The sequence below is a fragment of the Taurulus bubalis genome, assembly GCF_910589615.1.
Source record: "Taurulus bubalis genome assembly, chromosome: 2".
Classification (NCBI taxonomy): domain Eukaryota; kingdom Metazoa; phylum Chordata; class Actinopteri; order Perciformes; family Cottidae; genus Taurulus; species Taurulus bubalis.
In genome coordinates this window covers 7,337,240-7,348,792 of record NC_136590.1, presented here as the reverse complement: position 1 = coordinate 7,348,792, position 11,553 = coordinate 7,337,240, and the positions used below count along the sequence as shown (strand labels likewise).

General features: G+C 41.8%; 2 protein-coding genes across 2 annotated transcripts; both read right to left on the bottom strand.

Annotated features, from left to right (window-relative positions):
- Window positions 1–803: 803 nt before the first annotated feature.
- prph2a (peripherin 2a (retinal degeneration, slow)) lies at window positions 804–6,271 on the bottom strand (the record flags this gene model as incomplete). The annotated part of the gene is made up of 3 exons (XM_079237655.1): window positions 804–1,010; window positions 3,878–4,124; window positions 5,691–6,271. 3 exons carry the CDS (start codon window positions 6,269–6,271, stop codon window positions 804–806), a joined length of 1,035 nt encoding a protein of 344 aa, XP_079093781.1.
- Window positions 6,272–9,648: 3,377 nt separating this feature from the next.
- On the bottom strand, window positions 9,649–11,167 carry tbcc (tubulin folding cofactor C; the record flags this gene model as incomplete). Its single annotated transcript, XM_079237285.1, has 1 exon — window positions 9,649–11,167. One exon carries the CDS (start codon window positions 11,165–11,167, stop codon window positions 10,124–10,126), a length of 1,044 nt encoding a protein of 347 aa, XP_079093411.1. The 3' UTR covers window positions 9,649–10,123.
- Between the last annotated feature and the right edge of the window lie 386 nt (window positions 11,168–11,553).

Below are 11,553 nucleotides of genomic sequence, written 5' to 3'. Positions count from 1 at the left end.
TCACTCTTCGACCTTGTGCCGCAACATTCATGCAAAATTCATGCCGATTCATTCAATTCATAATTTGGCTCCATCTCAGGAGATTATCCAGTCTTCATTGTGGACAACAGTGGACTGGAGTATAAAAAGAGCTGCATGTGGGGTTTAATTTGTTTGCTTTGCCTATCAACAGTATCAGCTACAAGCTGGTCTACAAGTACTATAGACCGGTCAACAAAAACATTGCGTTTTTTGTGTGCTGTAAGTATCTTCCATCTGCACCTCTGGCTTCCAAGAGAGGAAGAGGGGCAACAATACAACGGGAACAAAATTACATGTTTACTTGTGATTGCAAAGCATCTGACATTTATCAATACACATCACATATTACTTATCTTTTTTTTTTTTTTTTTTTTAAGATCCAAACCCCACCGAGTGTTGGAAACCAAAACAGTTAATCTCTTTTAAAAGTATGCTGTAAAGAAAAGATGAGATGGATTCGAATGGTTGAGGGGGAAAAACCAAAATGACAAAACCATAACATAACTCACCCTACACATTATCTCTCGCTATCTGTGAATATACAGCTTAGAATTATTTATGCAAGGAGTCCATTTGAAAGGAGTCCATTCACCGCTGAATATGTGTCTGTGTGTGTGTGTGTGTGTGTGTGTGTGTGTGTGTGTGTGTGTGTGTCTCTTTCTGTCTGTGTGTGTGTGTGTCTACATAATAAGTGTAGGTAAAAAAAAATGTAGTAATCTCACACGTCCCCTTCCTCTCCTCTTCAGGTGGGAGTGATGTTAGTTTTTGCAGGAGGGGTTAGCTCAGCTTACTGTGGCGACCGCTGCCTCACCCCCCTCCTCCACCTTGGTGCCTTTACCCATGGACTTCATTTTGTCCATGATGTCGGTGAACGTCTCCTTCACCGTCTTCTCCAGGATCCAGCCCTCGCTCTCGCTCTCGGGGTCCTCCGGGTTAGCCAGCGTGGACAGGGAGCTGTCGATGTACTGCAGGCCGATGGTCACGCCGACCTGCAGCGGACAGGAACGCATATCAGATAAACCTGTCATCTTCCAATGAGGGTGATCAATAAAGGTATGTCTCTGAGTCTGGTTTGCAACCTCACAATATAAAAAGCAGAAGAAGGGAACTCCAAATTGTTAACTGCGTATGTCAATGGAAAAAAATAAACTGCAAGAGATGAATAATAATCTATGTTAATGTTCTTAAAAGTTAACATTAAAAGCTGTTTTAGCATCATGATTATAACTAATACAAGTTTTTAATAAGAGCTGCAACGATTTGTCGATTAATAATTGATCTGAGGAAAATAAATTGGCAATTATTTTGATAATCGATGCCCAACCTGTATCCAGCTTCTCAAATGTAATAAGGTACTGCTTTTGTTATTAGAACAAAATGAATATGTTTGGACTTTGGACTGTTCGTCAGACAATACAAGACATTTGATGCCATCAACAGCTTGGGCTCGACTGAAATGTAATGGTACTTTTTCCATTATTTTCTTAAGCTTGTCGACAAATCCATTAATCAAGAACTAAATAAACAGATTAATTCTTCTTCTGTTTTTTTTTTATATTAGTGCAATGTAACACTAAAAGATAGAACAAATTAGATGACAACATGTACAGACGTCAACAAGAGGACGAAGAAAAAAAAGAGGTTAAGACACAAATTAATGTATTGTATTCGTATATCCATGCGCATGCGTGAAAGCATTGTAAGTGTTTTGTGTGTGTGTGTGTGTGTGTGTGTGTGTGTGAGCGTTGAAAGTGAAATGTGTTCAAAATGTTGAAACTAAAATAAAAACGTTTATACTGTATATTGATATTATAAATGTCGCCTTTATCATAAGAAATGTTAAGACCTAATTTTAGCCTGATGACTTCAGATCAAAGAGCGCACGCACCAGGAAGTGGGTCTATCCTTTTCACCTGCCTTAGATTAACCCATTACTCCATCTCTGAGCCCACTATCTGTGTCAGAGACGCTTGCATAACTCTTAATTCCGACATCCCTCTGACCGTGCGTCAGCCTCCAGGGTGTCGCCTAAACCTAAAGAGTTTTTAGAGCCAAGGTTCGCCTGCCGAATTTTTGGGACAGAGGTGTTATCTGGGTGCTTTTCTGTCGGCTTGAGGTGATACCGGGACTCACTGACGATCACAGGCTTTAAGGATTTATCAGTACATGTTTGGCCCTGTTCTGTGTAATGGCGCTCAGCTTCTTGGACCTTAAACAACAACAACAACAACAACAACAGATGTTGGCACTGGAGGTTTAGGGGAAAGGTGACAAGAGGTGAGGTGATATTTGGCTGCTCGAGTGTTCAGGTAGAAAGTAGCTAAGATGGTGAAGGTTTGTCCATTCTAAAGATGGTGCAGGGTTACCAATAGGAAAAGAGGATAGAGTTGTTAAAGAAGCAGTAAGTGTATAATAAATATATATATATATAGATGATAGCAGGGGCGGAGTGGGAAAAGGAGGGAAGAGGAAAGGAGGGAGGTGACGGAGGGCAGATGTGCCAACTGGGTCAAGGCTTTGCACTTTGGTGCACAAGCTCTTCACATCACCTCCCTGGCTTTAATGGACCAGAGCGATTTAATTAAATGATTATTTCTTCACTGTGGAGAAGGTTGACACTCAAAGTGTTCACTTTCATCAACTGATGGAGGAGAGTTTCCCTGAGGTCACTTTAAATCTGAGTTTAAAAGAGCAGTTCGCCCCGATACCAAAAAATAAAACTGCAGTTCTCTTTATCATCCTAGATTGCTTTGAGGTGAGGTAGTTTTGGAGATATTGGCCTTCTCTCAAATACCAATATGTAACATACACAAGAGTGATGAGGAAACCTCCAGCACATACACACTACTAATTCACTTTTCATTTAGGTATATTTAGGTATCCAGCATGTGTCCAGCAGTTAAACTGTTGAAGGGATTATGAAGATATTTGTATATTCACAACAGATGTTGACAAGGAAATGTACCTTTTTTTTCAAATGTAAAAGGCACATCAAAAAGAAGTATGTTCCTATTTGTCTTAAAACACCCTTTCACATGTTATAACAAAGTGACAGTTTGGGACTGTGTGGGACAGAGTGGTTCAGTCCTGGAAGGTTTAATAGAAAAGCTAAGGGAAGTGTTTAAAAAAAAAAAATCAGAGGTAGGGTAATTAACCAGACACCTTTGTCAAACCAACCAGTTGGTCGTTCTCCTTTAAGTCTTTTCTCTTGTAAAATGTATAAACATACATTTCTAAATTCTTACTTTATTCTCTGAATTTATACAAAAAAAAGAAAAAGATAATATCTATAAAGCAAATAGGATATACAATGTAATAATAGATAATATAATATCGAAAAATAAAATATTTTTAAAGTCTAGTTAGTTTTAAAAGTTTTAAAGTCAGTAGAATAATCTAAAATATAAGAAACTCAAATACATGTGGCTTGTACTCGAATATATTAATCAAATAAATAAATCGCTTGGCCCTAATCCTCTCCCATACATCTTTGTGTCTTTGAGGTTAGAATGGAAAAACATCCACTGCATGTTTCCTAATGGGCCCAATTCGCCTTGGTTGGAACACCACAATGAGGCGAAGAAGTCGCACTATAAAACTTCAACAACTTGACAGAAATGTAAAACGTATGCTCTAAAAAGGTGTTTTTAAACTGTATTTTTTTCCTGAGTTACCAGAGTAAATAATCTGGTTGGTTAACGTGCAGTGTGATTATCTTCTAAGTGATGGTGTAGGTATTCTACTAAAAACGTAACATGATGGAGTAAACATTGTTCTCTCACTGAACAGTTTGGTGTGAGGTACAAACGGATCACATGTACGTGAATATCTGTGTTGGTGCATCTCTGGCCCTGACCTCCAGGATAGTGACCAGCACCACCAGCAATCCGATGGTGTTCATCAGGCCTCCGTAGTAGGACACCATGGAGTCGCGGCAGCCGTGCTTCCACACGTTGAGCTCCTCCGTGTAGTGGTCGTAGCTGTAGTACGCAGAGTTGTTGGTCATCTGGAGCTGGATGCAGGGTCTGGGGGAGCTGGGGTTACAGCAGCTGAACGGGACTCCATCCATCAGATACTGGCCGTCCACGTTGCTCCCAATGCGGCTAAGAGGATGAGGCAGAGTGTCACGTTAATATCACGCTAGGGGGAGTTTGGAGGTGAAAGTGAGATGGGATTTAAGGTCAAGAACTATATTTGTAATATGTGTGGGCTAAAATTAGTTGATCTATCACTAACTGGGACTTACGCTAAAATAACTGGAAGGTTTGATGTTTATTGTGGCCGAGCTTTGTGATTTTCATCTGTTCAGTTACTGAATGCAATCAAATTTAACCAAATTCTGGTAACAAGCTAATTAATGAAGTGTTTCTTCAAGTGTTTCCTCAACAATAAACAATTAAAACATCAATCAAATATTTTAAGCTTCACAAAGGTTGCATTATTGCAGACTGCTTTTATTGTGTTAATTCTTCATTTGGGTTCTTTTTCTTGTTGTGTTTGTCAAGAGCTACTCCAGTATTAATCAAACATCATTGATTAATACGGATCCATCTCTATCACACAGTCCTACAGGTCAGACAAGCACAACACGGGTGAAATCAAACTTTACTTAGAAGGCTTGACCCAAATTGGGTCACCTGTGATAGATTGATGGTAGTAAGTCAATGGAAAGACGCGTATGATTGGATTACTGAGACTGGAGAAGGTCAGATATGGACATAGGATTTCTAAAAACGACAGCACCTGATTACCCAAAATAATGTAACGTAATAATAATAATGTAATGTAAATAACTTCGATCAATACGACAGAAATAACAGGAAATACTACATTATATGGGAGACATTCTGGGTTCTAATCAGGACATTATGACTTGGAAAGATGGCTGTACTGATATTTAAGGAAGGATTTGAAAATCTTTAAAACGAGCCGTAAAGAAAGGCCTTTTCCATGAATACTGTTCTGCAATGGCATCGCATGAGTGTTTCGCCAGTTCTCTCCATACGTTACAGCCCAGTATTATTGCAATCAGACGGCCAGTGTTTACACTGAGTTTAAAATCCCAGCTTCAAATTGTTTTATTGTGCGGTGGTGTCCCTGGCGTGTTGCCAGGTCTTCTGCTGATTGGACAAGACACTGATTCTTGAAGGACATGGACGCTGTAATCCTTGAGATTAAACGCTACCTACGTGCCAACGCTAAAGAGTATCCTCTCCTTGTATTGTCCTCACAAAATGACCTGCTACGTGTGGTGTAGATATGAGCAGGTTGTAACAAAGAGGCCAAGTATGACTGGACTGGAACAATGCACTTATAATCCTGCTCGTGCCTTTTTGACCTTGTGCATTTTTTTCTGCTCCTAATCACCTCCTCGAGTCCCTCCTCCTCGACTTTATCCATAAAACTGCCTAGTAACCTCTTGATGCTCTCACCGTTTCTGTAACGATAATCCCGATTGGATGAAAGTGAATAATACACCTGCCCTGACTTTCCTTCACCTCAAATCCACTTACGCTGAACTTAAACTATGGAGACACGACCCCTCAAGGACCCCCACCTCATCGGGCCCCACCTTGAAACCCTCAATGACAACTTCCACATCACCGCCACACATTCATCTCTACAAAGTTACTCATAGGGGAATTGAGTTTCGATTTCTCATCACTTACTCTTTGACTTCCTTCGCGCTGAAGTCCAGGTAGCGGTTGCTAACCCACTGAATCTCAAACCAATCTCTGTAGTTTTTGTTTCCGCAGCAACGAAACTCCATCTGCATCAGGTCCAGGGTCCTCTTCATGTAGCAGCGTCCCGGCGTGTCCGTGTCCTTGTAGAACTTCATGCTGTTCTTCAGCCCCTCAGCCAGGGTGAACTGCAGAGGGATCCTCATCAAGAAACACAGCACGGCCGTCGCCAGCAGCAGGCCGTTGAACCCCACGCAGACCAACAAAAAGCCCTTCAACATGGGCTTCCACTTCACAAACTTGCTAGGGTCCAGCGAGTCGTAGCAGACTTTGCCTCCAAAGCCGTTGATGCCGCAGGCCAGTAGACCCATAAGTATGAGCAGGTTGGGCAGGAAGTGGCTCTCGTTGTTGTCCATAAGTTCTGAGCGCTTCCGCAGCTCGATCTTAAAGAACAGGCCCATGCTGAAGACCAGCACGCCGGCCATCACGGCGAACCAGTACATAAACCAGACCGTCTGAGCGAGCTTCACTCGCTTCTTCATGTCAAACTTGACCAACATCAACGCCATTGTTCAACCGGAGATTTGTCCTCGCCCGAGAAGAAGAGAGTCGACTGATGATCTAGAGCGGATGATCTAGACCTGCAGGTCCTTGCTTCCCGGTCTGTTTGCAATCAGAGTCGCCTCTGGCTGGTCCAACGGCACAGGAGAGTCAGCTCAGCCTGTGATCCATCCCACAGCGAAACAGCAGAGAAGAAGAACCCAGGAGGACCCGGGGGTAGCGCAGGAGTGTTATTTCTTGAAAACTATCTCCTCTCCCATTGTGACAGAAAGGTAAAGTTTCACAAGGCTCGATTTGCCCCAACTTGCACCGTTTTTTTCCTTCCGTAACACACAGGTGAGGCTAATCGTGATGTTTCGTTCTCCAGGAGAGGCGGAGGATTGCCGAGGATCCTCATGATTAAACTCAAAGTTGCAGTACGTCATGCTAAGTCCCTGTAAGCAGGCCTGATCCAATTTGCAGAAATCCCTCCACACAAGATGAGCCTGATTGTAAGCCGCTGCCAGGGGCCATAATTGGTTTGAGCGTTCACGTGGTCACGGCCGCCTTGATCGAACGCATCAGGAGCTGCAACGGCATCAGCTGATAGATTGACAGAGACCACGGAGATGACAGTGGAGCTAATAATGGAACGTACTCATTCACAGGCTCCACACAAACCGGATGTCTTCACAATGGAGGGAGTCAAACCCCAGTAACCCATTCACAGAGACAAAAGAGCTTCCAGGCTGAATGTGTGATTCTTTCATTTAGAATGACACAAAACCCGAGAACACATCGGAATGGAGGAAAACACACACATCAAGAAACACGCACATGAGATAGTATAGAAAATGTCATCTTACAAGCTAATGAATGCATTTATTTGCTCCCATTTATTGTCTTTTTCTCACTTGTTTTCTTGGCAGTTAGAATCAAGTCTGTGTTCGGCAGTTTCATTCTTGGCAAATTCTGTGAGCGGCTTCTACCCCACTGCCTCAAACTTTCACGGTGGCTGGACTTATTGTAATGAATGCATAGCTCCCTCTTTCATTTGCTTTACAAGGCATGTTGGGTTTTTTAATCATGTGTTTTGTTGAGGTCTATCCTCAGTTACTTAAAGTAAACACTTTCCTCTTTATTGCACATTATACTGCGATGCATTTAGAGTGTAAGAAGTGACCTTTATCTCCAGTTTACACTTCATAAACGAGCCAAATCTGCTTACCGCTACATTGCATCACTGTTACTGCATGATATGTTTTCTAAATGTCATGCTTTCTTTTGTCTCTATATTTTTCTTTTGTCTACTATTTTCATCTTATGTTGCCTTTTAATTGAAAATAAATTGAAAATAATTTAAGCCATTTGGTCCATCTTATTTAATATTGATGTTTTTAGCATTTATGGGTAGGACAAACTTTTAATAAATGTTTTTAACACATCGTACTGTAGTTTTATGAAGATATATAATTTTAAATGTTAAATTCATAGTATTTATGCACAATTATAACTTCCCCGAAAACTGTGTTTTACTATATTGTAGTATATTGTATATTGATTGACTCCAGGACTTAGTTACAAATACATCAATTAACATTTATATCTGCTTGCAACTACATTTCTGAAACTTTAAATACTGCTCATGAATGCTAATTGAGAGGGTTGAAGTAAAGTGTTGCCAAGTTGACCAACTTTAGTAAAGAGGATAATGACTATTTAGCCTTTGTATTGTTTTATATTGTCCTGTTTATTAAATTGTGTTGTCGACATTAAAAATGGATTAAACATGTGAAATGGTATCGTTTATTTTGTAGTACCCTTTAAAATTGTATTAAGTACATTCTGGATGTGCTTTATATTAATATGTGCTGTTTTCTCATTAGAAGATGAAGCAAAACATCATCAATAGGAAACAACAGAAGCAAACGAGCATGTTATTGAGCAGGAAGCCTTTTTGTTTGTGTTACATTTCAATATCTAAACATTACCTTTTTGAGTTGCTTTCTGTAAGTAAGTGGCACTCGGGGCCGGGGGTGCAGCGGTATAAAGGCACAAAATTTCAGCAAGAGGATCATTATGTTCTTTATTCATCTCAGTTTACGTAAATCCACCGTAATGGAGGGCGATTATGCAGCACTGTATGAGAGCACTTTATAGCTGTTATGCTAAAAACAGTTAGAAAGGTCCTTTTGATTATTCTGTAGATGTATTAGACGAAAGATTGCAGGGGTTTTGATATTTGGACAAAAGGAAACAGAAAAGTACTTCTGCATTTAAAGGTGCTTTGTAACCCTCACAGTGACTCACATTTCCTCCTTTTAATAGTACAAAGCTCCTGACAGACGGTAATGGTCCATTCATTGAGCCAGAACTAAATTGTTTTTTAATGATGACTTCTGCTTTTGACCGTAACCACAGTGATGTCTGTAAGGCGGGATCAACAGGAGAGGAACAGTCTTACAAATATTGAGTACTCAGAAACTAAACCCTGCTGATGGAACCGGCCTGGAACCGGTCCTGCCTGCTGCCATAGCCCTGCTGATGCCCCCCCCCTCCTCTCTACCTCCTTCTGCTTCATGGATCAAGGTTATCTGGATCATGGACCATGCCTACTACTCATATGAATAATTTCGTTCATATTCATGTAATGTGCTGTAACTCACACATGACATCTATTGCTTCTGTCCATCCTCCTCTGTTGCTCTCCCTCAGGTTTCTTCCCCTTTTTTCCCTGTGAAAGGGTTTTAACTATCTCTTTTGGGGGAGTTTTTCCTGATCCGATGTGAGGTCCCGGGACAGGGATGTTATGTGTACAAATTGTAAAGCCCTCCGAGGCAAACTTGTATTTGTGATGTTGGGCTATACAAAATAAACTGAATTGAATTACAACCCAAACTAAATCTGACTTTTGAGAATGATAATAGATACATCATCAGATTTTTAAAGCAAAATACCAAATTACGAGGTGAATTTCTGCTTCTCTTTGTCTGATGTGGGAGTAAACTAAATATCTTTAGGTGTTGGACTGTAGGTCAGATGAATCGACAAGTTGTTAGCTTGGGCTATTTTCTGACATTTTATATTGACTACATTTAAAATTTAGATAATAAATCAAGAAATGAATGGAAAAATATACTGTTAGTTGTATCCCTAGCTAACTACACTTAGTTGCCCATTTATCAGCTGCATTTATTTAGCCTGCCCTTATGGGGTGGACATAATAGAAACACCCATCAGTATATTGCAAATGAACCAAGAGGACAACAAAACACCGCTTAAGTGTACTAATACAATTGTGCTTTGTCTTTTTAAAGAAATGTACTATGCAGAAGATTTGAAATGTATCTTTTATTATGCAATTTATTGTTACTTATATGCCACCATATTTCTACAGTAGCTCAGAATGGAGAAGCCACACACTGGCTCTAGAGTCTCAAGTTTTTGCGTCAGCCAAGGAGAAGTTTCAGTTAATGAGATATAAAACACATCGCACACACTGCACCTTTAAATCAAATATTAAGAGTCAAGTTTGTTCCGTGGAAAGTCTTCTTTCACTGCTGTTTTTAAGAGTTTTGCATATTGCCCTGTAGCTTTTGTCCGTCATGCATGAGCAGAAGAATAAAAGCCTTCAATACTCCAAAACAGAGTTTAATCTCAACGAAAGAGTGGATGCAACATCTCTGCTGAGGTGCAGGTGGATTTATTGTATTATCTTAGTGCAACTTTAACAAACAACTTCAGCAGCATAAATAAAACTGATCAGCAACTGATCTTTGTGAAATAACATGAAAACCCTCGTCTGTATTCGGAAAACATTTCATACGATGGCTTGATTGACATGTTACTTTCTGCAAATAACACAGGTTTAAGATGTCATTCTAGAGGTCCCAGTTGGTTATCCTGTCCGCTTCTGGAATGACAGACCAGTTTGGGGAGTGTGTTCCTGCAGCGAGCCAGTTGAAGTCATCCACCTGGCTCCAATTGTTTCGGTCCTGGTCCAAGCCAGACACACCAAAGTCCTCCTCCAGGGTGGGATACGACCAGGAGAACGGGGCGAAGCTCACTCCATGACAGTCCTCTATGATGGCCCGGCTGGTGACGTGCAGATACACCCTCGTGTCTGTGGTGTTGTGGGTACGCAGCTGCTGGCAAGAGATGGCCAGAGTACTGTTTATGCAGTGGTCAATGAATACCGAACTGGACACGGGCCCACACAGGATCTCACAGTTGTCGATGTGTTTCAGGTGCAGCGTGCTGGGGGACCCGAACAGGCGGACCTTGCAGTTAGTCAGGTGGGTCAACAGCACGTCTCGTTTCTGGATCTCCTCAGCAGTCTTCGTCAGACACACCCCGTCCATGTTGGAGAAGCTGCACTGCTCAGACTCCGCGGCTCCATCCACCTTGGCGCCGCCAGAATCCGCAGGTGCGCCGGCATCAGATGGAGGTGGAGGTGCATCTGCAGCAGAGGCTTTATCGGTTGCTTTGGCGCGAGCTCGAAAGGCAAACTTCTTCCTGGGCAGGGCCTCCTCTCTGGCCTCGGCGAGGGAGGACTGGAGCTTCTGGAGAGCGGCCTGGGCTTTCCTCAGTTCGTACTGCGTCAGAAACAACGTGCTGTCGTTCAGAAACTTCTGCAGCTGGAGCGTTTTGGCCGTCGCCTCCTCCAGCCGTTGAGCCACCGTGGCCCGGTCGGCTCCGGAGCAGCTGGACAGCAGCTCCTCGATGGACGCCCGCTCCGCGTTGAAAGAGCTGCTAAAGTACTCGCCCTGTTCCTCCGCGACAGACTTGCTCTCCTTGGCTTCCTTCCTCCGCTCGGCGTCCTCCGCCCTCGCCTGGTGCCGCTTCTGGAGTCGCTCTTGTATCGTGGCGGCACCGCTTTCGCCCGCAAACCCGGTTTCCTGGCTAATTTCAGGCATCGCAGCCATGTTGTCACACGATCAGTTGTTGCGGAAGTGAATTGTCCCACTTTCTTCTTCTTCTTGTTTTTTAACGGCAGCTTGCATTCTTTTTCACTTTCTTCTTCGTGGCTAGGGCGTGTCTGGATTAAAGGCGTTTACCGCCACCTATTGTACCGGGAATGTACATTATTATGGAAAAACAAACAAAACCTACAATCTATTTAGATTTTAGGAAGATACCTTGATTTTGTTTTATGTTTAAATGTTTTACTTTTCAGGGTTACAAAGTAAACAAATAAAACATTTAAAAAATAAAGATGTAAAATGTATTTGTTGAGGCACCTGTCTTAAATTACACTTAATACAAATAAATGTACAATCAAATGCATTGTCAAACCATCAACATTGCTAGT